This window comes from Glycine soja, chromosome 11 (genome assembly GCF_004193775.1).
Source record: "Glycine soja cultivar W05 chromosome 11, ASM419377v2, whole genome shotgun sequence".
In the NCBI taxonomy this organism is placed as follows: Eukaryota; Viridiplantae; Streptophyta; class Magnoliopsida; order Fabales; family Fabaceae; genus Glycine; species Glycine soja.
In genome coordinates, this window is record NC_041012.1 from 37,831,447 (window position 1) to 37,859,091 (window position 27,645).

Sequence of the window (27,645 nt, forward strand, 5' to 3'; positions counted from 1 at the left end):
GGGGATCCAAAGTCTGAAAAAGTTAAACTATTACTAATGTAATTCAAAGGAAAATAATGCAATCGACAAGATTGACTGAATTATGTGCGAGATTGGTTTTTCTAACACAAGCAACATCTGATGTTGTTGCTAGTCTTGACAAGGTTGTTTTTTAATTTGATTTAACAATCTTATTTGATTGAACCCTTCTCCTTGATATAACAATGTTCAATACTTATAAACTTTTAATTTTTAGGTTGATCAACAAGTAGGAGATACAAGGGTTGTGGACAAGGTCAAAGTTGTTAAACCACCTAAACTAGTGACAAGAAGCAAAGTCAAAAGTAGGAATCGTGTGTATCAAGAAGTCAGTAGCCTTCCTGTTGGGCAATAAGAAACACCTAAGAAGTAGTAAGGGTTCATAAGTGAAAATTTTGAAACCATCATTGGAGACTTATTTTTTGGGCGGCTGGTTGTTTATCAATGTAATTAGGTCTTTTTGGTTAGAGTTTTTATTTGTACCACATTAGCCAAAGTTATCTTCTGGTTTAATGTTATGGGTGTTGCCGTCTGTCAGAGATCATATCCAATAGTCCTTACTTAATAATTACATTGTTTAATGCTAAGTACTATAATTCTAAAATGTTAAATACTCTTATTTTGTAACATTATGATAAGATTGTTATTGTCATTATTGTTAGACTATAATTCTATATTTTGATAAGAATCTCTTACAAAATATTTCAAATATTAGAGACGCATCATAATAATTTTTTTTATTATGAATCAAATGTAAAATTTATTAGAAATAAAAAATATATTTAAGTTAAATTTATATATTAGAAATAGATTGATCACATTAAATTTGCTTAAATATTTCATGAAGCCAGCTAAACGAAAAGATGTCAATAAATCAAAGAAATCCAAATGCATATCTTATACTTGATTCTGCAAACATTTTCCATAACCAAACCACTTGATTAGAGTTAGTTATTATTTGTATATTTATTGAATGTATTCTCTTCATTCCATATGGCTCATATACATGTTAGATATTAGGTTCCTTGGGTTTATTTATTGATAAGTTAACCATCGAAATTGACTCACGCACTAAAGTTGCTTAATATTTTTTATTAAAGTCAATAAGCAGAGTAAATCAAGGATATACATAAATAAAACAAATCTGCATTTTTATTAAAGTCAATAAGCAGAGTAAATCAAGGATTTACATAAATGAAACAAATCTGCATGCATATAAGATATGTGATAGGTTTAAATATGTTTTTTAATGTTTAATAAATATTTGGTTTTTGTGGTTATTTTTTTTATAAATTTTGTTTTACTTTGAGTATTTAATGAAATAATAATTTTTTTTTGTTGTTAATATTTTGTTGTAGTATATAATAAATTAACGAATTTTATGTTTATTTTTTTGGTAAATTAGTCAATTTTATTTTAGTCTCGACTAATAATAAATGATTTTTTTAACCTGGAAATAAATACTAAATTTGCTAATTATTGATAGGTTTAAATATATTTTTTAATATTTAATAAATATTTAATTTTTGTGTTTATTTTTTTTATAAATTTTCTTTTACTTTGAATTTTTAATAAAATTTTATTTTGTTCTTAATATTTTATTTTAGTCTTTAATACATTAACGAATTTTAGTTTTATTCTTTGATAAATTAGCCAATTTTATTTTAGTCTTGATTAATAATAAAGAATTTTTTTCATCAGAAAATAAATATAAAATTTGTTAATTTAACATAAAAGAAAAAAATAATGACTAAAAATAAAATTATTTTATTAAAAATTTAATGCAAAATAAAAATTTATTAAAAAAACATGGAAATCATATATTTATTAACAATTAAAAAGTATATTTAAGTCTATTTGATATTTTATAGCATTATCCATAAATCAGGATATAGTTCCTGCACGACATGCATAGCTTACATTAATATTTTAATTTTAAAAATATAATTCAAAATTTCGTTGGAGTAGATAAAGGAAGTAAAGCAAATTTGATGTGGGCCACACATTATTATGCTGTCGGGAAGAATCAACAGCTTTACCATCAAACCTTCATGTAGAGCCACCCAAATTGACTAAAACCTCTAAAATTACTAATATTTCATTGGAGTAGATAAAGCAAATTGGACGGGCTCCGCACATTATCTGAACCTACATTATTATGTGAACCTACAAAAATTGCAATTTAATAGAACCTCAGTACAATATTGTTGTTAATCTTTTACTTTTATTCGTTTTAATTTAATTAAAATATGATCTTATGTTAAACGACATATTATTATTTCACATCTCACAATTAATCCCACGTGATATGAACTTAATCATTTCTAACGATAAAAATCTTGTATATAATGTTTCAAATTAGGAATTTATGGCAATTAAATTTTTTTTTTATTAAAAATCAAATATAGAATTTAAATATATATTAAGAATAAAAATATATTTATATCAAATTTATATATTATAAATAGATTCATCACACTAAATTTACCTAAATATTTCGTGAAGCTAGTTAAACTAGAAGATGTCAATAAATCAAAGAAATTCAAATACGTATCTTATATTTGATTCTAGAAATGTTTTTCAGAACCAATCCACTTGATCAAAGTTAGTTATTAATTATTTGTATATTTGTTGAATGTATTATCTTTATTCCATAATTCGGTCAGTTGGCACCTTCTGATGACTCATATACATATTAGATGTTAGATTTCTTTGGGTTTATTTATTGATAAGTTAGCCATCAAAATTGACTCAGGCATTAAACTTGCTTAATATTTTTCATTATAAGTAAAGCAAGGATGTACATAGATGAAACAAATCTGCATGTATATAAGGTGTTTGATAGGTTTAAATATATTTTTTGATTTTTAATAAATATTTATTTTTTATATTTATTTTTTAATAAATTTTATTTTACGTCGAGTCTCAATTAAAATAATAATTTTATTTTTGGTCATTCATATTTTATTATATTTTATTTTATTTCTTGATAAATTAACAAATTTTATGTTTATTGCATAATAAATTAACCAATTTTTTTAGTCCTAACTAATAATAAATAAATTTTATTTTACGAGAAAATAAATACAAAATTTATTAACTTATTAAAAATAAAAAATAGAATTATTATTTTATTAAAAAATAAACACAAAAATTATATATTTATCATCGATAAAATCATATTTGAATCTATTTGATATCTATAAACCAGGATATAATTCCCGTATGACATGACATACATAGCTTACATTAATATTTTAATTTTACAAATATAGTTCAAAATTTCGTTTCATAATAATATACTCTTTTCATTCTTTTATAATGACTAAAAACTCTTACTATACATTATTTGAAATACTATTTCACAATAATTATTTAAATTACTATTTTATCTAATAGGTAATTAATTTTAATTTCTCTTATACCTTATATTTAAAAATATAGTCTGCTATATATAATCAGTTATATATCTATAATAAATAATATTAATTAATTAGAAATATCATACTTTAGATATAAAAAGCTCTTAATACAAGTTTAAAAAAGAATTTATAAAAAATATTCGTAAAATTAAGTGATTAATCCGTGGGGTCACACAACAGTTGTTAAAAATATAACATGCCAAAAGAAAAAAGAAAAAAAAAAGTTTAGTCTTTAATAATTGTGAAGAGAGTTTGCTCTTCTTTGTTCAGTTGTCCAATAGGGTCCTTTCACGATTTTGTCGGCACGTTAACGTTATGACTCAAATTATTGTTAAGTTAGCCACCCAAATTGACTAAAACCACTAAAGTTGCTACATATTTCATTGGAGTAGATAAAGCAAGTAAAGCAGATTTGATGTGCTCCACACATTATTATGCTGTCGGGAACAATGAACAGCTACTGCTTTGCCATCAAACCTTCAAGTAAAGCCATCTCAACAAAATAGTCACTCATTCATTACCTCTTCTCACTATCTGCATTACCCTTTCTTACTTGCAATTTTCACAACCCTTTCTTCTTTTGGGTTCAACCACTTTCTTTCCAACCATGCCAGTACTAGAAACCCTTGGTGGTGCTCTTTTTGGTGCTGTCCTTCAGGTGCTGTTTGACAAGCTGGATTCTCATCAAGTTTTGGATTACTTTCTTGGAAGAAAGCTCGATGGGAGACTGCTGAAAAAGTTGAAGTGGAAGCTGGTGTCTGTCAATGCTGTTGTTGATGATGCAGAACAAAAGCAGTTCACTGATAAAAATGTGAAAGAATGGCTTGATGACGTCAGAGACGTGTTGCTTAATACCGAGGATCTGTTGGAGGAAATAGACTGCGAATTCACCAAAACTGAGTTGGAAGCTGAATCCCAGACCAGTGCTAGCAAGGTATGCGATTTTGAATCAATGATCAAAGATGTCCTTGATGAACTAGATTCTCTTTTAAATTTAAAGGATACTCTACGTTTGAAAAATGTTAGTGGTGATGGGGTTGGATCAGGATCGGGTAGTAAAGTGTCACAGAAATTGTCATCCACATCTTTGGTGGTTGAAAGTGTTATTTATGGCAGAGATGATGACAAAGATATGATCCTTAATTGGCTGACTTCTGACACTGACAATCATAACAAGATATCAATACTTTCGATTGTGGGAATGGGTGGGATGGGTAAGACCACTCTTGCCCAACATGTATATAACAACCCAAGGATAGAGGAGGCTAAATTTGACATCAAAGTCTGGATCTGTGTTTCGGATGATTTTGATGTTTTGATGTTAAGCAAAACAATTCTTAACAAAATCACTAAATCCAAAGATGACAGTGGAGACGACCTAGAAATGGTTCATGGAAGATTGAAAGAAAAGTTGTCGGGGAATAAATATCTTTTCGTTCTGGATGATGTTTGGAACGAAGATCGAGACCAATGGAAGGCTTTACAAACTCCTCTTAAATATGGGGCTAAGGGAAGTAAAATTCTTGTCACGACTCGCAGTAACAATGTTGCTTCAACCATGCAGTCAAACAAAGTACATGAACTAAAGCAATTACGAGAAGATCACAGCTGGCAAGTTTTCGCTCAGCATGCATTCCAAGATGATTATCCTAAGTTGAATGCTGAGCTGAAGGAGATTGGTATAAAGATAATTGAGAAGTGCCAAGGGTTGCCTCTAGCCTTAGAAACAGTTGGATGTCTTTTACACAAAAAGCCATCTATTTCACAATGGGAAGGTGTATTGAAAAGCAAGATATGGGAGTTACCAAAAGAAGAAAGTAAAATCATCCCTGCTTTATTGTTGAGCTATTTCCATCTTCCTTCTCATCTGAAGAGATGTTTCGCTTATTGTGCCTTATTCCCCAAAGATCACAAGTTTTACAAGGAGAGCTTAATTCAGTTATGGGTGGCTGAAAATTTTGTACAATGCTCTCAACAGAGTAATCCTCAAGAAGAAATTGGTGAACAATACTTCAATGATCTATTATCAAGGTCCTTCTTTCAACGATCAAGTATAGAAAAGTGTTTTTTCATGCATGACCTTCTCAATGATTTGGCAAAATATGTTTGTGGGGACATCTGTTTCAGGTTACAAGTTGATAAACCAAAAAGCATATCAAAAGTCCGTCATTTTTCATTTGTAACTGAATTTGATCAATATTTTGATGGGTACGGGAGTTTATATCATGCTCAAAGGCTACGAACATTTATGCCCATGCCTCTACTATTTATAAAGTGGGGTGGTAGGAAACTAGTAGATGAGTTGTTCTCGAAGTTTAAGTTCTTACGCATCTTATCTTTGTCTCAATGTGACCTTAAAGAGATGCCTGACTCTGTAGGCAATCTTAAGCATCTTCGTTCGTTAGACCTTTCCGGTACTTACATAAAAAAACTACCTGATTCAACGTGTTTTCTCTGTAACTTGCAAGTCTTGAAGCTGAATAATTGTTTCCTTTTGGAGGAGCTACCCTCAAATTTGCATAAACTCACCAATTTGCGTTGTCTTGAATTTATGCACACTAAAGTGAGAAAGATGCCAATGCATTTTGGAAAACTGAAGAATCTTCAGGTGTTGAGTTCGTTTTACGTTGGAAAGGGCATCGACAACTGCAGTATTCAACAGCTAGGGGAACTCAATCTTCATGGAAGCTTATCAATTGAGGAGCTGCAAAATATTGTAAATCCCTTGGATGCATTGGCAGCAGATTTGAAAAATAAAACTCATCTTCTGGATCTAAAGTTAGGATGGAATCGGGGCCGGAACCTTGATGATTCAATAAAAGAAAGACAAGTACTAGAGAATCTGCAACCTCCAAGACATTTGGAGAAATTGTCAATCCGATACTACGGTGGTACTCAATTTCCTAGTTGGTTATCGGATAATTCATTATGTAATGTGGTGTCCTTAACCTTGACGAACTGTAAATATTTCCTATGTTTGCCTCCCCTTGGACTTTTGCCATTTCTGAAGGAGCTTTCAGTTGAAGGGCTTGATGGGATTGTGAGTATCAATGCTGATTTTTACGGGAGTAGCTCTTGTTCATTTACATCCTTGGAATCTTTGAAGTTCGACAATATGAAGGAATGGGAAGAATGGGAATGTAAAGGTGTGACAGGTGCTTTTCCACGTCTTCGACGTCTTTTTATAATGCGTTGTCCCAAGCTGAAAGGGCACTTGCCAGAGCAACTATGCCATTTAAATTATCTAAAGATCTCTGGGTGTGAACAACTTGTACCTTCTGCTCTCAGTGCCCCTGATATTCATCAATTATCCCTAGGAGACTGTGGAAAGCTGCAAATTGATCATCCGACAACTTTGAAAGAGCTTATCATTGAAGGTCACAACGTGGAGGCAACCTTACTGGAAGAGATTGGACGCAATTACTCTTGTTCAAATAACAATATTCCCATGCACAGTTGCTATGATTTCCTTGTATGGTTGGGCATCAGTGGTGGCTGCGACTCTCTAACCACCATTCACTTAGATATGTTCCCAATACTCAAGAACCTTCTTTTCCGGAACTGTCCTAATCTACAGAGGATTTCACAGGGGCAGGCTCATAATCATCTCCAGTGGCTGAATATCGATAAGTGCCCTCAATTAGAATCATTACCTGAAGAAATGCATGTCCTCCTTCCATCTCTTGATTCTCTGTGGATAGATGATTGTCCAAAAGTTGAAATGTTTCCCGAAGGAGGTTTGCCATCAAATTTAAAAGTTATGTGTCTCCATGGTGGTAGTTACAAACTTATGTCCTTATTGAAAAGTGCCTTGGGAGGCAATCACTCTCTGGAAAGCTTATCTATTGGAGGAGTGGATGTTGAGTGTCTTCCTGACGAAGGTGTACTGCCACACTCTCTTGTTACTCTAGACATCAGACATTGTGAAGATCTAAAAAGACTGGACTACAAAGGTCTCTGCCACCTCTCCTCTCTCAAGAAATTGCGTCTTGTTGACTGCCCCAGGCTCCAATGCTTACCAGAGGAGGGTCTGCCCAAATCCATTTCAACTTTGAACATTTGGGACTGTCAGTTGCTCAAACAACGTTGCCGGGAACCCGAAGGCGAAGACTGGCCAAAGATTGCTCACATTAAACGCGTGTCGTTAAACGGTAATGATGTTGATGTTTAAGAATTATCGTCAAACTTCTACATGCTTCTTAACGCATCAGCTTTTTTTTTTTTTTTTCTTTTATATCTAATACTTCCTCAGATCCAAATTATAAGATTATTTATAACAATTTATTTGTCTTTTTTTATAAGATTATTTTTTAATTTTTAGATGTATTACTTAATTATTTTTTCTACAAACATTAATGAGAGTCAATATAGATAGAGAGATAAAAAAAGATAATTTTAAAATAATAACTTTGTAGCTATTCATCAGGTGCTAATTCTCGGCGGTATCTTTGTAGCTTTTGAAATATGATATTGTTTATATTAAATATGAAAAGGCATTCAAAAATCATACTATGCATTGAAAACTCAGTCTTGCTTTGCAGAGCTTCCTATGATGTGGGTTGGGCTTCATTTTCTGTCACTTCTCATCTTTTTTTGCTTGATGTTCTCATGTTACTTTTCCACATATGGGTTTTTCTGTTAATCACATGGTTAAATTATTCAGTGGGTCCCTATCTTATTTTAAAATTTTCAGATAGGTTTCTAAACTAAAAAAATAATAATTAGGTCCCTGATCATGTAAGTTTTTAAATCGAGTCCCTAAAATTTTTAAAATTACCATAAACTGTCATTTTCTGGCAGTTTCAATCTGCCAGATTAATAACCAGAGACACCTACTATTTTAGTTTAGGGACTTACTTGAAAATTCCAAAATAATTTAGGAACCCACTGCATAATTTAACCTAATAACATATTGTGTAGCTTTCTGTTTTCAAATGTTTCCTTAACTTCGAAGAAACTATAAAGAATCTTAAATGAAGCAACATTTTATCTTTTGTTTTATTCATCCTAGATTCTTAAAATCTACTAATGTCCATTCTTCTCATCTAATTATTGAAATGCATTTATGATATCAGATTGAAAGAGCTGTCAACCAGGAGCTATGTTAGTACAGGATTTCCAAATTGGTTTGTACTTTGAAGATTAATCAATATTGGGGGAGTAATAGTTTGTACGTCAAAAGTATCATCAGAAATTCCAGCCACTGAATGCCTCCAAATATTCTAGCTTTGAATAAGGTATGTACTCTGGTACATATAGTTACTTGTTTCTAATCGAATAGTTACTTGTTACATATAGTTACTCATCCCTATACTGCAATCTTGTTTATTGGAAATGTTTTACATTTTTACTCTCTAGATAGCATCTAATTGTAGCATAAGTGACAGCTAATATTAATGGGGGAGGATGGCTTAACTTACACAGATCAGGGATGACTTTGAGTAAAAATCTACAAAAGTCTAATAGATGTTATATCCCAAGCATTAACAGATTAATACAATAAGATTTACTTTTGCATATGTATGCATCCACTTTCTTTCACAAACTAACTACTTTTGTCTATTCCTTTTTACGTGCAACAATTTCGGACATCATTGTGCTCCACCTTGTAGTTGAATTCTGTCAAAATACATTGTTTTATTTACTGGTCATGTTTGCTGATTACCAGGAAACTAGGAAATTGGTGAAGGTCATCAAACTCAAATTTTCTTCTGTCCATGGAAAAGATACATTGCACGATGACCAATGTCCTACTGGTGCCTTTGAAAGTCCTTGAGTGCAGGTGGTTAATGAGATGCAGATTAGCTACTTGCTATCCTGGGAGATGCATGCTTATTCTAAATTGTTTTAAACATTAGTTTATGTACAGCTAAATTTGTAACAGGATTATGGGCATTGCTTTTATCGGGAATTCACTGACTTATTAATTCCAGAGCTTACATCATGCAAGTACATTTCTAAAATTTCAAATTTGTTTTCTTCTAAAACTAATGATCGTGAATTCATGATACTTTTAACTTCTTTGGGGCTCTCTTCAGCTATCTGAATCCATGTAAATACTCTATAATTATTTTCTAAACCCAAATTTTATTCATGGGTGTAGACGTCTGAATTATTTGTCAGATAAGATATTTAACAGATTAATTTTGTTCCCAATTTCTTTTTTTTTTTATAAAGAATTGTCGTCTAAAAAAGTGTTTATTTCATTTTTCTTTTATTACAAAGCTTTGAAATTGTTAAATGCGATTTTAGGCCCTAAATTAAATCTAACTAGAAGAGCTCCACGAGCAATAAGCAATTTAATTTGTTGCATTATAAACGTTTAAAACTTAAAACTAAACAGAAATGCATTTCATTAATTTGCATGATGTCATTTAGTTAATGAATCAAACCAAAAGCACCATTGGCTGCATGTAGTAAATCACTCTTTATCTTTGCAGTCTCGAACTTAATGCGTTAATCTTACGTCAATTGAAATCCTTGATATTTCTTTCATTTAATCATTTTGATTCTCAATACCACATGACTAACTATATCTCAACTTTTGTAGCACTATTTTTTTTAGCCTTCACGGTGGAACTTAGAAACATCATTGTCTCTTGGCATTTATTTTCTGCACTTCCACCATTCCATGCTGCACCTCCCATCGCATCCAGGATAGCCCATTACAAAATGCAGTAAGAAGTATACGATGCAATAATGATGAAAGTGCACAATACATTGCCTTGGCTCTCTTGTTATATTATTTCTTTTTGTTTTGGCCCTTTACATAAATGGTTAGTATAAAAAAACAGCAACTTTCATGTAGCTGAAGTTTAAACAAAAATCACCAAATTAACTATTTTACTTTTTTTTTTTCATTTGTTTGTAAATAGTCTTTAATTTTTATTTTCTTCACTTCTATACTCTTAAAATGTAATAATTAGCTTTAATTTTTAAAAACATAAAATTGTTTTTATCCCAACTTCTCTTTAATGAAGGAAAACTCAAAATAAGAACTTTGCAAAAACATTACATTAAGTTAAACAAGAGCGTATTTTGTATTTTGTTATTGATTCCTGCTACCCACTTATATTCAATGTTTATTCTATTTGAATTTATTTTTTTTATTCTTAAGATAACCAGATATTAGGCATATCTATTATTAATGCAATGCATTTATAACACTATCATCCTTTCTTTGGTTAGAAACTAACATACAAAGACACCAATCATCATCAAAGTCAACTTCGAATATTAGAGACAAGCATCAGAACACCCTACACAACTTCATGTTACTAGAACGAGCAATATTAATCTAGCACAACATAGATACAAAGTTTAGAATAAAGTCAACTAGTAAAACTATATGTAGTACGGATATAAAATCACATCAATTTCTCCAGGCTACAACTCCAAACTCCCATTTTTTCATGATTTCTGCATGATGATAAGCACAAGGTGAGATTTTACCAAAAACAAAACAAAACAGAGAGACTCATAACATACACTTTACAATAAAAGATAAACATAAAAAGAACTAGTCTTCCAAATGAGGGCATCTCTAAAGTCTAACCTGCATTGGAAGGTACAATTTGAACTCTGGAGGGAGTTCCTCTTCAGAGTAGAGGCGGTCAGAGAAGTAAATCCTTCTCAGGCAACAGTTTGCATGTACCTGAACTCGCAGTGTCTCCACATAATTAGTACCATATGCTCTCTTGGTGAAATCAGCCAGGTTAAACTGGATTTGATTCCACCCCTCATCCATTCTCAGTGGCATAGTGCACATGTAGGGCTTTACCCGAGTGACAGCCTATTATGACATGAAAATAAGAGAACATGAAATCATTTGTAATCCATATTTGACAGTATTTCAAAAAGAAATGGGATCCATGTATTTCAGAAAACATATCAAGATTGTTTTAGCAAAAATGTTTGTTATAATTTTCCTAATCTTTTTATTTTTATAAACATCACAGTATACCTAAAGAATGACATTGGATGATAATAAGAACTATTTTAACACTAATATTCCCCAGTCTTACGGTGATTTAAAAATGAAAGATTGTACTTAATCTCAATGCAATTCTGCACATACAAACTAATCGAATGCAGATGCAGTAAAAAAATGTGAATTTCATCAGACTCGAGGAACATAACCAAGATTCTTCTTCTAAGACTTTCTAACTAAAAAATACAATGATCCAAAAATAGAATCATGCCAAAGCATTACTATTTAGAAAATCAAAGTTCTCTATAATATTAGGTACAAGCAAGCAGTCATGCACAAAATACATATGGAAGAAATTAAAATTCTGCAAGTTGTGGGTAAACCCATTAGAAACAAAAACATGGGCAGACTTACACACTTGAAAATTTGAGGCTCGAAATCGTCGTCTGACATTCTTATCATCCAAAACTTGAATCTCAAATGTGAAATACTTCATTAGATTCTTGACAATCAAAACCAAGAATGGAAGTTTTATACCAAGTGTTGCAGCTGGGTCAGCTGGGCACGTAATGTATGTGGACTGAATATTTGATCCAATTATTTCCAGTACATTGGATTGTATGTCTTCATCCTGTGGTCGTTTAACATGGCCATTCACAACTAAACAAAGTTCAAGAAAAATCAGTCACATAATATTTACCTTGAACATGAAAAAGATTGTTCTTATAATCAAACAAGCCACAAATATGCTAACTATGAGGCCAGCTTTCATGATTTTTCCATAGGAGGGCATTTGGGTTTTTCAGAATTTATAAGAGGATTACTCAGTTGTTTTTATCTGAAGGCATGCAAAATGGTAATACACAATTATGTAGCAGCATGAGACACCTGCCAAAGAAACAAGTACCAAACCCTATCTCCTGCCGGGCTATTACAGCCACTACCAGTACCCATTCGGGTTTGGCCAGACATTTTTATGGATTTCATTGGACTATTGGAGGGTTAACTAAGTCCAATGTAGTGGACACTATCATGGTTATAGTGTATAGATTCACTAAATATGCCCATTTTGTGGTTTTAAGTCACCCTTACTCGGCTAAGGAAGTGTCCGAAGTTTTACTAAAGAAGCTTTCAAACTGTATGGCTGCTCATCATCAATAGTCTCAGACAGGGACAGGCTCTTTCTTATCAGCTGATTTTGGACTGAGTTATTCAAGATGGAAGGTACCAAACTCAAATTTAGTTTGGCTTACCACCCTCAAGCTGATGGCCAAACTAAGGTTGTCAATAGATGCATAGAGATGTATTTGCAATGTTTAACAAGTTCAAAGCGTAAGCAATGGCCAACTGTCTCAGTTGGGCTGAGTATTGGTATAACACCAATAATCACGGCACCACTGCATGTACCTGGTTTCTTTTTCCCTTAATTTATAATACAGACGATTCATTCTTTTCCATTCTTTTTTCTCCCTGTCATTCTATACGTTCTTGAGTAATTTGTTTACAGATCTAACCCAGTCTAAAAAGGGGTGGGTCCTAAATCCCTTCTATACTATTTAGAAGTCCCACAACTCCATCAACTGATGAGTGGGTTAACCATTTAATGACAGAACAGGATCAGATGTTGATGATCTCGAGCATAACTTGATGTTGGCCAAAAATACAATGAAATCATAAGGTGACAAGCATAGAAGGGGATGTATACTACCAATGTGGAGATTTAGTTAGGCAGGTTAATGAAAAGCTAGGTCCTAGGTTCTATGTAATTGAAGTTGCCTGCTAGCAGCTGTCTACTCCTGTTGATATTCAAGCATTGCTTACCTTTCTATCTGATGAGTGATGAATGGGAGCTTGAGATACAGCCTGACGCAGCAAAGGTGCTGGATTACAGAATCAATACAGAGGATCTCACCAAGGTCCTAATTAAATGACAGGACCTTCCTGACTTTGAAAATTCTTGGGAACATCTACACAAGACTGCAAGAATAGTTTCCTACATTTTACCTTGAAGACAAGTTGAAGGCTTCTGGGGAAAGTATTGTCAGGTGACCACCTATCACTATGGTTTATATTAGGATTAGGAAAGAATGCAGAGAGGCAATCAAGGAGAATCAAATGCTTAATGTAACAGAGTGCATGAGAACAAGCAAGGGGAATTGAGTGATTTGTGTAACTGATAGGACCTTTGCTCCTATTGCTATTGGATTCTATACTAAAAGGAAGGGGGTTCTAGGAGGGTGAGAAGGAGCTGAGTTGACATGTTATAGCAAGATATAGGGGCAAAGTTAGCATGACAGTGTGGAATTTTGGTTAGACTTTCCACAGGGATTTTTTTTATTGATGAGCATTAGCTTTGGTAGAATGTGTCAAGGAGATTCATCTCGGGTTGTTACTTGTTTCCATTTTCTGCTTGTAAAAGCTGCAGTCCAAGTCTTTTTAATTAAATAACACTCATATAGTAACACACTGGTTTCTTACCTTGGTGTTCCACTAAATGGTGCAGTTCACTCGTCGCTACTCACTAGGATGCCATCTGGAATAGAACCTAAGTTTGACGATGAGTCTGAAATGATCATAGACAACGGTTGCTACAGATAAGTCACAAAATGAAGAACAATCCAAAGTCATTGAAGAGATTGCAGAGGAAAAGACAATCACTGAGGTGAATAGTGATTAAGAGATCTTAGATGTGGAGAGTGATGGTGCAGAAAGAGAGTTTGATCAAATTTAAGTGGTTATTATGTTCCATAAATTTTTAGAAAATAAATTGGCTGGATATTGATGTTCGGAAATTGAGGTAACTTGATACTCCCAGTGTTTCGTATTTTCTAAGACCTAGGATCAGCCGAACTCCAATCATTATAAGGCTAGCATGTGTTTTGTCTAAATAATTTCGTACAAAAATTGGTGATTGTGGGTGTCAGCCATAGTTATTGTTGAATGTTGAATATTTCTTTTGTATTTTAGCTTTGTTTGGTAGCTTAATCTGTAAGCCTTATTCAGAAGGCAGCAGTGAGATGTCACTGTCATCTCTCCTCTCTCTTTTTTGTATCCTATATATATGTAACATTTTGAATCTAATAAAGCTGAGAGAGAAAGTGAGGTTTTGACTCCTCCTCACCTTCATTTCAAGTTGACATCAGAGCAGGTGTCATCCACCGTCCGCCGCCACCGCCGCCGTCTGCCACCGCCACTTTCTGGGGGCCATTTCTCCGGCGAAGCCAGGGTTAGGCTCGCCTTGGGAAGCGCGAGCCAGCCGGCCAACTCGCGTCGGCAACGGAGCAGCCACACGCCGCCACCGTCCCGCGCGTCCTCCGGCGCGTGCAGTCCACGCACCGTCGTCCCGGCGCCGTGCCTCCGCCGTTCTCTTGGTCGGCTTCTCCTGAGTCCGTTCCAGCCCTCAGTTTCCAGTTTCGTCACCTGGAACGCTACAGCCCTATTCTCTCCACCTTTTTGCTCCCTTAGGGTTTCACCTTGTGGGTCAAAATGGCTTCCCCTGGACCTGTTTTCTCCTTCTCCGAGACTCCAACCATCACAGCTGCTAAACTCAACTGGAAAAATTACCCCTCATGGTCTGCTTCCGTAGAACTTTGGTTTCTTGGTCAAGGACACCATGACCATTTGGAGAAAGCTTCCGATTCTGTTTCAAGTGACAAAAGAGCCGAATGGGAGAAGCTTGATTATCAACTGTGTGCTGTGTTATGGCAATCAGTTGAGCCGGATATTTTGGATATCCTTAGATCATTTAAAACGTGTCGTTCTTTTTGGAAGAAGGCTCAAGAAATTTTTGCCAATGATATTCAGAGCTTATTTGATGCAACCATGAAGGTTACAGCCCTCAAGCAAACCAGCCATGACATGATTGCTCATGTGGGTAAGGCTCGGGCTGCCGTGGAAGAGCTGAGAAAGTTTCTTGTGGCTGATTCATTAGAAGAAGTGAACAGGAAACTGGACAAGTTTTACATGGTCCTTATCCTGAGAAGCTTACACTCAGACTTTGATCATGTTCGTGATCAAGTACTCGCTGGGGATCAGGTTCCATCCATGGATTCTCTCATCACTAGGCTTCTCCGTGTGCCTCACTTATCGAAGGATGAAAATCCTACTGATAGTGTGGAGACGTCAACAATGGTTGCATCACGTGGTAGAGGAGGCGGTCGCAACAGCAGAGGAGGCCGCAATGGAGGGGTGGACGTCCTCATTGCACCTACTGCAAGAGGATGGGTCACACCCAAGAGAATTGTTATTCGTTGCATGGGTTTCCTGACAAGGTTGCACAGGTTTCTAGATCAGAGAAAGCAGAGTCTAAGTTCTCTGATGAGGAGTATCAGAAGTATTTGAAGCTCAAATCCGAGAGACCCAGCAACCAAGCTCAATCCTCATCTGTATCATGTTTTTCAACAGCTTGTATCTCTCAATCAATTGAAGGTCCTAGTCCTTGGATACTCGACTCAGGTGCCTCTGACCATATTTCTGGTAATAAGTCTTCCTTTTCATCCTTTTCCTTACCAAAAATTCCTCACCTCGTCACTGTAGCTAATGGCTCCAAGGTTGCGTCTCAAGGAAGTGGTCAAGTTTCATTGTCTCCTTCCTTGAAATTAAACTCTGTTTTATTCCTTCCGCAGTGTCCCTATAATTTAATCTCACTAAGTCAATTAACTCGTTCGTTAAATTGTTCAGTAACCTTTACTGCTAATTCTTTTGTTATTCAGGAACATGGAACGGGACGGCTGATTGGAGAAGGACATGAATCACGAGGACTTTACTATTTGGAATCCAGTCCACCTGGGTCTTGTTTTGCAATCTCAAAACCCAAACTTTTGCATGATCGTCTAGGACACCCAAGTTTATCAAAATTGAAGATGATGGTCCCTAGTCTTAAGAATCTTCGAGTCTTAGATTGTGAGTCTTGTCAACTAGGAAAACATGTCAGGTCGTCATTTCCTCAAACTGTACAAAGATGTAACTCGACTTTCTCTACCATTCATTCTGATATTTGGGGACCAAGTCGTGTTACATCTTTTGGTTTTCGATATTTTGTAACCTTCATTGATGAATTCTCCAGATGTACTTGGGTTTATTTAATGAAAGACAGATCTGAACTTTTGCCTATATTTGTGTCATTCTACAATGAAATTGAGAATCAATTTGGAAAAACAATTAAAATTTTCAGAAGTGATAATGCTAAAGAGTATTTCTCTCATGATCTTTCTTCTTTTCTGTCTTCCAAAGGTATTCTACATCAATCCACATGTCCTCACACACCACAACAAAATGGTATTGCAAAAAGGAAGAATCGTCATCTTCTTGAAATTGCACGCTCCCTAATGCTAAATTCGAATGTTCCGATACATCATTGGGGAGATGCGGTGCTTACTGCTTGTTTCCTAATAAATCGGATGCCTTCTTCTTCTCTTGAAAACCAAATTCCTCACTCACTTGTCTTTCCTCATGATCCTTTATTTCATGTCTCTCCTAAAGTGTTTGGTTGTACCTGTTTTGTTCATGATTTGTCTCCTGGTTTAGATACACTCTCTGCTAGGTCAGTCAAATGTGTCTTCCTGGGTTATTCTCGTCTTCAAAAGGGTTACAAATGTTACTCTCCAACCATGAGACGATACTACATGTCTGCAGATGTAACCTTCTTTGAAGACACACCTTTCTTTTCACCCTCCGTGGACCATTCTTCATCTCTTCAGGAAGTTCTTCCTATTCCTTCTCCTTATCCCCTAGATAACTCAGGCCAAAATGTCAGTATTGTTCCATCTTCCTCACCAAATTCACCTGAAGTCATCTTACCACCTCTGACTACAGATCAACACAGGACAAGGCAGATTGGATCTCCAGTACCTGAAGCCTCTCCTAGTGATTCTCGTCCTTCTTCAACCAGTCCTCCACTCATGGATCCGCCCTCTCCTTCCACTTCTTCTCCTCATTCTGATTCACATTGGCCCATTGCCATCAGAAAAGGTACTCGTTCTACTCGTAATCCTCATCCTATTTATAATTTCTTAAGCTATCACCGTTTGTCTCCTTCATACAGTTCCTTTGTTTGTTCATTGTCTTCCCTTGCCATTCCTTCCACTGTCCGTGAGGCACTTGATCATCCTGGCAGGAGACAGGCTATGATTGATGAAATGCAGGCCCTTGAAAATAATGGTACTTGGGAGCTTGTTCCTCTTCCCCCTGGTAAGACCCCTGTGGGTTGTAGGTGGGTCTACACTGTTAAAGTTGGGCCCACTGGTGAGGTTGATCGGCTTAAGGCTCGTTTGGTAGCTAAAGGCTACACACAGGTATATGGCATTGATTACTGTGATACTTTCTCTCCTGTCGCCAAACTCACCACTGTTCGTCTGTTTCTTGCTATGGCTGCTATTCGTCACTGGCCCCTCCATCAGCTTGATATTAAGAATGCCTTTCTCCACGGTGATCTTGAGGAGGATATTTATATGGAGCAACCACCTGGGTTTGTTGCTCAGGGGGAGTATGGCCTTGTGTGTAAGCTTCATCGATCTCTCTATGGGTTGAAGCAATCTCCTCGTGCTTGGTTTGATAAATTTAGTCATGTTGTTCACATGTTTGGACTGAAACGAAGTGAAGCTGATCACTCTGTATTTTATTGTCATACATCTCCTGGAAAATGTGTTTATCTAATGGTCTATGTTGATGATATAGTGATTACAGGGAATGATGCTACTAAGATCAGCCAGCTAAAAGAGCATTTATTCAGTCATTTTCAGACCAAAGATTTGGGATCTTTGAAGTATTTCCTTGGTATTGAAGTGGCTCAATCAGGAGATGGTGTTGTGATCTCTCAGAGGAAGTATGCCCTTGATATTTTAGAAGAAACAGGTATGCAAAATTGTAGACTTGTTGAAAGTCCTATGGATCCTAATTTGAAGCTCATGGCAGATCAAAGTGAAGTTTATCCTGACCCCGAGAGATATAGGAGGCTTGTGGGAAAACTCATTTACCTTACCATCACTAGACCTGATATCTCCTTTGCTGTGGGAGTGGTTAGCCAATTTATGCAAAATCCTCATTTGGACCATTGGAATGCTGTCATGCGTATTTTGAGGTATATTAAGAGAGCTCCTGGACAAGGGTTGTTGTATGAAGACAAAGGTAATACGCAATTATCAGGATATTGTGATGCTGATTGGGCTGGCTGTCCCATGGATAGGAGGTCTACATCAGGCTATTGTGTCTTCATTGGAGGAAATCTTATTTCTTGGAAAAGCAAGAAACAGACGGTTGTAGCTCGGTCTAGTGCAGAAGCTGAATATCGATCGATGGCTATGGTTACTTGTGAACTCATGTGGATTAAACAATTTCTGCAAGAATTGAGGTTTTGTGAAGAGTTGCAAATGAAGTTGTATTGTGATAATCAGGCTGCTCTTCATATTGCCTCAAACCCAGTCTTTCATGAAAGGACTAAGCATATAGAGATTGATTGTCATTTCATTCGAGAGAAGCTTCTGTTCAAGGAGATTGTCACTGAGCTCATTGGTTCTAATGACCAGCCAGCGGATATTTTGACTAAGTCCCTAAGAGGACCCAGAATTCAGACTATATGTTCCAAGCTTGGTGCATATGATTTATATGCTCCAGCTTGAGGGGGAGTGTTGAATGTTGAATATTTCTTTTGTATTTTAGCTTTGTTTGGTAGCTTAATCTGTAAGCCTTATTCAGAAGGCAGCAGTGAGATGTCACTGTCATCTCTCCTCTCTCTTTTTTGTATCCTATATATATGTAACATTTTGAATCTAATAAAGCTGAGAGAGAAAGTGAGGTTTTGACTCCTCCTCACCTTCATTTCAAGTGTTATCAATATGGTGAGAGCAAGCATCCCCACTCCTGAAGGTGGTGTCACGCTCACGCCTTGCTGTCAGTGGTTGTGATACCTTTCACGGCAATAACTGTGTGAAATTGCACCAATACGCAACTTTTTCTGCCTTTCACGGCCATAACTGTGTGAAAAGAGATACCACAAAAGTGGTATCATTTTGGCCCTTGGGAGGGGGGGGGGGGGAGTTTATGAAGGGTAAGAATTGCTTTAGACTTTAGATTTTAATCCACAATATTCAACCTCAACTCACTCATTCAACAATCACCCACACCTCAGCCTCCGATCCTAAATCCTAACCATGCAACCCTCATGATTTTAGTCTTACAATTCTCAGCCACAAGACAATTAATTCCCACCATCTGGTACATAGGATAGCCCCCTTAACTGACCATAGCAAACCTCTTAACCAACCCCAACTAAGTTATGTTTACAATTGGCTTACTCCTTCTCTTCCTAACATTGACCTGTTTAACTATAGGTCTGCTACCAGTCAGCCACATGGTGGGAATCTTACTACTTCAAGACATAAACCATAAAATTCTGAAAACGAGAATTAAGTATCATTTGGTTGTAATTTCAGACAATGCAAGGTAGAGTATTGAATTTAAAACAAGCTCAAAATAAAGTCCAATCATTGGTTTAACTATAGGTCTGCTATCAGTCAGCCACACAGTGGGAATCTTAATACTTCACGACAAAAACCATAAATAAAATTCTGAAAACAAGAATTAAGTATCATTCGGTCATAATCTCAGACAATGCAAGGCAGAGTATTGAATTTAAAACAAGCTCAGAAGATTTGATCTCACAAGGGGTGTATTTCAGACAATAAAGTCCAATCATTGGTTGGAAAATGAATAATTAAGATTGTAATAACTTCATACTATGTTATACATGTGCATGTTTCTTATCACAATCCCTCACTCTGAAGCATTCAAATCCCAAAATATTACCACTTGATGTAACTGGAAACAAGAAAGCACGTACCTTCTTTGTCCCATATTTGCAAAGGTTTACTCCTATATAAAATTAAAAAATAATGAGAAATTGCAGTACCTTCATCACAGCAAACATGAGAAACAGAAATGTTCCCAGCCCGACCCGAATCTCCTACAGGCTATGTATTTCTTGGCCTGGCTGGGCCAAAATTGATCTGTCTATTTTTTCAATTTATATTTATATGAATTTTAAGAAAAAATGGACCAAATAGGCCCAGCCCGACCCGAATCTCCTACAGGCTATGTATTTCTAGGCCTGGCTGGGACAAAATTGATCTGTCTATTTTTTCAATTTATATTTATATGAATTTTAAGAAAAAATGGACCAAATAGGTCCAGTGCTTTTACATTTTTTGGGACCAGCCTGGCCCGTTTGGCCCGCTAAGCCAGGCCAATTGGCCTGGTTCATTTTAGGCCACTATTTTACAAGCCTGGACCGGCCCACCAGGCCATCAAATATCAAAGTATACCACCAGTGGAGAAGTGCAGCAAAACCATCAGTCATACCTTGATGGAGAAAAATGTTCCACCCCTAAATCCTCATCCCAGAGAAAGATATAATCATAAATAGAAACTATATCTGGATGTAGAAATCTTTTTGCAAACCCCCTGAGAAAGAACCCAAGAATTAATATATAGATTGGGAAAAATAAGCCATTGAAATATATATGTAATATGTTAGGAAGAAAAAGTAAGAGAACCAGCAGTCTCATTGTGTCCATAAATTTTTAGAAAATAAATTGGCTGGAGATTGATGTTCGGAAATTGAGGTAACTTGATACTCCCAGTGTGTCGTATTTTCTAAGACCTAGGAGCAGCCAAACTCCAATCATTATAAGGCTAGCATGTGTTTTGTCTAACTAATTTCATACAAAAATTGGTGATTGTGGGTGCCAGCCATAGTTATCAATAGCATGTCACGCTGGCGAGAGCAAGCATCCCCACTCCTGAAGGTGGTGTCACGCCTTGCTGCCAGTGGTTGTGCTGCCTTTCACGGCATAACTGTGTGAAATTGCACCAATACACAACTTTTTTCTGCCTTTCACGGCCATAACTGTGTGAAAAGAGACACCACAAAAATGGTATCGTTTTGGCCCTTGGGAGGGGGAGTTTATGAAGGGTAAGAAGTGCTTTAGACTTTAGATTTTAATCCAAAATATTCAACCTCAACCCGCTCATTCGACAATCACCCACACCTCAGCCTCCGATCCTAAATCCCAACCATGCAACCCTCATGATTTTAGTCTTACAATTCTCAGCCACAAGACAATTAATTCCCACCATCTGGTACATAGGATAGCCCCCTTAACTGACCATAGCAAACCTCCTAACCAACCCCAACTAACTTATGTTTACAATTGGCTTACTCCTCTTCCTAACATTGACCTGTTTAACTATAGGTCTGCTATCAGTCAGCCACATGGTGGGAATCTTACTACTTCAAGACATAAACCATAAAATTCTGAAAACGAGAATTAAGTATCATTTGGTTGTAATTTCAGACAATGCAAGGTAGAGTATTGAATTTAAAACAAGCTCAAAATAAAGTCCAATCATTGGTTTAACTATAGGTCTGCTATCAGTCAGCCACACGGTGGGAATCTTAATACTTCACGACAAAAACCATAAATAAAATTCTGAAAACAAGAATTAAGTATCATTCAGTCATAATTTCAGACAATGCAAGGCAGAGTATTGAATTTAAAACAAGCTCAGAAGATTTGATCTCACAAGGGGTGTATTTCAGACCATAAAGTCCAATCATTGGTTGGAAAATGAATAATTAAGATTGTAATAACTTCATACTATGTTATACATGTGCATGTTCCTTATCACAATCCCTCACTCTGAAGCATTCAAATACCAAAATATTACCACTTGATGTAACTGGAAACAAGAAAGCACGTACCTTCTTTGTCCCATATTTGCAAAGGTTTACTCCTATATAAAATTAACAAATAATGAGAAATTTCAGTACCTTCATCACAGCAAACATGAGAAACAGAAATATGAAACAAACACGCCAAAACAGAGCATACCCAAGGCTGTACAAAATGGAAAGAAATCCAGATTGGAATGTGTTCTTGAACATCTTCTGCACCACCAAAACCAACAATAACAACAATAGCCAATTTTAAAACCTAATTTTTTTAAAAATTGCAACAAAAAGAACACGACACAAAATTAGCTCGCAATTCCACGCAGAAGAATCTAAACGGAATGGACTCGGATTCAGGAAAGTAAAGAGGGAACGAAAAACAAAGCAAAAGAAGATTACGAGGCGTGAGAGAGATGAACGAACGCGAAGTAGCAATGCGAAACCCTAAATCTTCGTGGGTTTTGCTTGCATGCGTTACAGAACAACAAACATTAGAAAGTTTACAGAACAACAAACAACGATTTATAAATATTTAAATTAAATAAATAAGGCTTAAATAACAATTTCGTTTCCACCCCTAAAAAAAATACATAATTTAGTTATATTTTGGCCAATTTTAATTTATTTTATTGTCACTTAATGAAATAAATTTCAATTATTACTAAATTTATATGTCATGAAAATGGAAATTATATTAATATTATTATACAATTATACGTGTCTGTATGACTGTATGTAGGGGTGTAACATAATTATTTAGTTGACATTTCATTTTTTTTGAATTACAACTAATTGATAAACAGTTATAAAACTCAATTCTATATTGTTGAATCCTAAACTCATCAGCTGAGGTATATATATATATATATTAATTATAGTTAAACGAGGATTTTAGCCATAGCATAAATATTATTTGTTTTTAAATAATTAAAATGTATAAGAAATAAATGTCTTTAAATATATATAAACTATAGTTAGATTAAAATTGTTTATCTTTAATTTATCTTAGACAAGAAATTACACACATTAATATGTATATATAATTAGATAAATAATAAAATATGTTTATTTTTTTAAACATATGCATTTCCAATCATAATCAAAGTAAGTCGGTATTTTAATGCATTCTGAAGAATGGAGTGTTATTCTTATTTTTAAAATTAAGCATATAATTTCAAAATTTATGATGAATCTCGATCCTATTGAAAGTGATTCAATATTTTAATGTATGTTATTCTTATTTTTTTAAATTAAGTTTATAATTTTTAAATTTATGTGAGTAAGTTAAGTTTATAATTTCTAAATTTAGTATGAATAAAAAATTTAATTGTGTCTATATTAAATAGTTGTTCAATTTGTATATTATTTAGAAGAAGAATATTTATTTTGTGTGCTTTGATGAAAAAAAATTTATTATTATTTTTGGTAAAAATAATTCCAGACCAATATCATAGTTAAAAAAATATATGGACTTATTTTTTATAAAATTATCTCAATTTATTATTATAAAAAATTATTATTAATTATTTCTTAGCACATGTATCTATATTTACTATGTGTGGAGAAATTTTATAATTTGATATAAAATATAATTTTTATTGATTTAATCATTGAATGATATATATGTGTTCTCAAGAAGATAATTTATATCAAATTTTATTAAAATTAAATAACAATAAAAATATAATCAAATGATATATTTTAAAATGTTTATATTACATTAATTTTAATTTATATGCACGGGATATCAAATGATTTTGAATTAATATAAAATTTTACATATATTATTTATGAGAAACTAACTTTGAAATTAACAATGAGTTTTAAAAAAATATTATCCCATAAAATTATAAGAAAATTTTCAAAATTATTCTCATATAATTTGATCCTTTTTCTTACTATTTTATCTTTTTAAGTGGTTAACTAATGAGTAATGATCGATCATTATTTTACTCACTGATATGAACGTAAATGTGGGATCAAACTTTTGACATCCTCGTCTTGTTCTCTAGAATGAAATACTGTATAAATAAAAAGGTAATTCAACAAGCAAAAGTAAGACTAGCATTTTCTTCTTTTGATTCAGTTTGGAATGAGGATGTTCCAACTCAAATCCAATCCTTAGTAAACCATGATGTATTGGCATTATCAGCCTCTGTTTCTGTTGCTTAATTCATAATGGTTTAACTTAAAAAATGTTAAATTTGTTGTTTATACAAAAAAAATTCAATTTTTTATTTCTTAATAAAATAATCAATTCTGTAAAAAAAAAAAGAATTGTATCTTCAAAATTTTTATTCTATGACACATTTTAAAAATTCATTAATAGGATTCAATAATCAATTATTATAATACACTTTCAATTTTAATATTTTATTATTTATGTTTGAATATCAGTTTCAGGCTCTCGAGCACTCATTCACATGGTCTTGATGAAATAGATTATATAAGCCTAATATAACTTTATTCAATCATGTGAATATTTTTCTGTTTTAGTTCTGTACCTTAAGTCTTTAAAATTTAACTTTGGTCTCTTAAAACATTTGTTAGACTAACTTGTCTTTCCAGTCAGTTTGTGTCAGTTTGTTACACTATGAGATATATGCAACGTCATATGACATTTGCCATGTTAGCCAAAATTAACACTATTAGTACTAAAAAAATTTGATAGAAAGACCTATTTAATAAAAAAAAACACTTGAAAGGATGAAAATAAAACTTTCTAAATTTAGGGCACTTAACTAAAACAAAAAATAAATAAATGGGAGACCAGAACTATATTTTAGTCATTAATTAATCATAATGTCAAACCATAATTTGTTATTACATCATAAAAGTTCTAAAACAGTACCACATCTATCATTGGTCTAACATAGCATTGTCTAGGTTGACCACACGACATAAATACTAAACAAGTTCACTCTTACGATGTTCATCCAAATGTACGCCTTTACTTGCAAGTGTCAAATAGATAATGAAAATTAAAAATTTCATATGATAATATGATAGAATAAAAAATTTGTGAGAACTTTCAACTGCAACAAGCCATAGAAATACCCACAATGGATATCTAAGTGCATAAATAGATTATGCACACAACGATTCATTTCATTACCTTAATCATTAATGCTAGCAATAAACATAAAAAGGACAAAAACAAGAAAATCATAATATTTTTAGGGACTAAAAGATTAATTAAGTCTCAAGATTTTTTGCCTTTTCACTCTGGTATGGTCATGTAGCTATATATAGCTTGATAACTTGTAGTACAGTATGATTCTTCACACAAATAGCATGGTAATCCAAAAAAAAAAAAAACACCATCAAACACAGGTGAAGTGTTACAGGTTTATTCACCCAGTTGAACACCAAGGACTACTAAACAATGGTTCATAACTATGGTTGTTATCCAAACATACTCTTGAATCCTTGCACTTGAGAGGAACAACTATGACTCCTTTTCAATCCTACAGTCACTAATTTTCTACTCCAAAATTTGCGTGTGAAATTTCTAATTGTTACTTTAATTCATGATCTATATTGTTCTTCTATTACATGAATGAAATTGTGGTGTTAATCATTCATGTTCAGTGTCATTCAAATTTTGCTTCAAAATTAATTCTGCCCTTGTATAATTTAAACTGTTCATTGAGAAGTTGTTTTAAAAGGCTAAATTTTGTATGAACTTCTTCAAAGAAATGCTATTCTATTATAATGTCAATTGCTCTTCTTCATCCACGTTATTTATCTGCATATAGATCCATCTCAGATCTAATTCATATGTTAACAATCCATTAACTACCCAGAAATGCCTCATTGAAAGGATCCCTTCACAATCTACCAAGACCAAGACCAAGACCATACTTCTTGGCCCTTCATTTCCCAATCATCACAGGCATCACTCTTTGCCTTAGAACTGGAATTAGATCTTAATAAGGACCTGAAGATTACCCTCATCATCTTGGATCAAAAGGGTAATAACACCCCATATGGCAAACCTAGTATGAGGTCCAGCTCTACACAAGGGTAACATCTAGTAATGATGTTCTAGCTATCACAAATTCTGAAGACCATTTTCAACAAAAAAATAAAAAATAAAATTGGTAACCCAAGTCTATCTAATATCAAAGAGAGTAACTTTTCTATCATACTTTGCATAAGTTTAACTTAGGACTTGAACATGTAGAAAACAAATAATCCTGAAATATATCAAATTTGGCTTGCTATCATGTCACCACTTGCGCCACTAGGTTCTCACTGCTTATGGACATTATAGATAGTATAAGATTGTCTAGAAATTTTCAATTACCAGTCAGGCTACTAGAACTCACTGCTAAGCACTTGCACTTTGTTTGGATGGACTGAACTAAGGAAAAGGGAATTAGGGGAGAGTGATATAGGAAATAAATAGTACACTTTGAAAAAGCAATGACTATAAGGGGAGAATCTCTTGGTGATGGGGTTCACATAAAAAAATTCTCTCCTCTGATGGCATGAATTGTGTTCATGAGTCAACTTCTCAATCACTTAAAACAACCTAAGTGAATAACAATCTTATCATATTCTGTTTCCTTGTATTCTCTCTCTTGATTGTTGTACTTGTACCAGAATTATGTGTAAATCCTAATGTACAGCCAGCCTATATATTGTTAGTACCATGACTTTGACAAATATAGAACATATGTTATAGTTGAAAAGGAAACATTAAAGGGAATAATTTGAATATTATTGCTTGACATTGAAATACAATCATGAGTCTGCTACTATGCTTATATAGGCCATTGATAATCAAGAATAACTGAAAATAGGGAAATAAAATCTCCTAATTTTCTGGTAATCAATCTCTGTTCTTAATCAGTGTTAATTCTGGGAAACCATTCTGTCCTAAATTAATTACATATTTACAACAGTTATCTTCATTAATCTCACTTCATAATATCATATAGCTAGTAGCTTCAATGCTTGAATTGTTCCTTCTTTTTCTTCCTATGGCTGCTGCGACTGCTTCCACCGATCCACTCATTGAGCTAACTACAGTGTCATCCCTTCCCACCAAACTTAATTCTGATAATCACCACATCCAGCACACTCAGATCTTGAAGCCAAGGACCTTCTTGGGTACTTTCTATCCAAAGCCTATGACGTCTGCTACTTCTGCTGCTGCATGGGACCGACTTAAAAAGCACTATGCTAGTAGGTCACATAATCGCATCATGTCCCTCAAGGAGAGTCTTGCTTCAATAACAAAAGACACCTTAAATGTCACTGAACGTCTGCTATCCATTTTCCCCTTGGCTGACGAACTCTCACTTATTGGTCGTCTTGTTGATGATCTTGATTTACTCATCATTGGGTTAAAGGGACTTGGCCCTGCATTTCAGGAATTCTCTGCCTCCATTCGAGAATGTGATTCTCCCTTGTTGTTTGCTGAACTTTTCAACAAACTTGTTGATAGAGATTTTTCTCCGGCATGAGGAATGTCAGCAATAGTCCATTCCTAGACTCCAGTACTACAAACTCACTAATAGTTCTCACACATCCTCAACTCA

The 27,645-nt window shown here is 34.3% G+C and overlaps 2 protein-coding genes across 8 annotated transcripts; one reads left to right on the forward strand and one right to left on the reverse strand.

Annotated features, from left to right (window-relative positions):
- Positions 1-3,830: 3,830 nt before the first annotated feature.
- On the forward strand, positions 3,831-9,530 carry LOC114376128 (putative disease resistance RPP13-like protein 1). Of its 3 annotated transcripts, none has more exons than XR_003658910.1 (3): positions 3,831-7,591; positions 8,516-8,677; positions 9,109-9,530. XR_003658910.1 is itself a non-coding variant. In XM_028334061.1 (2 exons), exons 1-2 carry the CDS (start codon positions 4,048-4,050, stop codon positions 9,228-9,230), a joined length of 3,552 nt encoding a protein of 1,183 aa, XP_028189862.1. In that variant the 5' UTR covers positions 3,831-4,047; the 3' UTR covers positions 9,231-9,461. The 3 variants fall into 3 exon arrangements, 1 of the variants encoding a protein (XP_028189862.1); XR_003658911.1 differs by having other exon boundaries at positions 3,831-7,585; positions 8,510-8,677; XM_028334061.1 differs by lacking the exon at positions 8,516-8,677 and having other exon boundaries at positions 9,223-9,461.
- A 1,049-nt stretch (positions 9,531-10,579) lies between these two features.
- Positions 10,580-22,606, reverse strand: LOC114376131 (cilia- and flagella-associated protein 20-like). 5 transcript variants are annotated; one of them, XM_028334064.1, is made up of 8 exons: positions 22,496-22,606; positions 22,257-22,312; positions 22,127-22,158; positions 20,725-20,826; positions 20,207-20,238; positions 11,789-12,030; positions 10,996-11,232; positions 10,580-10,859 (listed from the first exon to the last, which is right to left on the reverse strand). In XM_028334064.1, exons 3-8 carry the CDS (start codon positions 22,138-22,140, stop codon positions 10,851-10,853), a joined length of 636 nt encoding a protein of 211 aa, XP_028189865.1. In that variant the 5' UTR covers positions 22,141-22,158; positions 22,257-22,312; positions 22,496-22,606; the 3' UTR covers positions 10,580-10,850. The 5 variants fall into 5 exon arrangements, with proteins under 5 accessions (XP_028189865.1, XP_028189869.1, XP_028189868.1 ...); XM_028334068.1 differs by lacking the exon at positions 20,725-20,826; XM_028334067.1 differs by lacking the exons at positions 20,725-20,826; positions 22,127-22,158.
- Positions 22,607-27,645: the final 5,039 nt, after the last annotated feature.

What these genes read in the sequence shown, in the direction of transcription:
- LOC114376128 (XM_028334061.1), top strand. Translation starts at nt 4,048, where the DNA reads ATGCCAGTACTAGAAACCCTTGGTGGTGCTCTTTTTGGTGCTGTCCTT.
- LOC114376131 (XM_028334064.1), bottom strand. An exon ending in GAACATTTTTCTCCATCAAG is followed by an intron (nt 20,239 to 20,724) that starts GTATGACTGATG and finishes AATTTTATATAG; the next exon opens with GAGTAAACCTTTGCAAATAT. An exon ending in TTCGAGCCTCAAATTTTCAA is followed by an intron (nt 11,233 to 11,788) that starts GTGTGTAAGTCT and finishes ATGTCATAATAG; the next exon opens with GCTGTCACTCGGGTAAAGCC.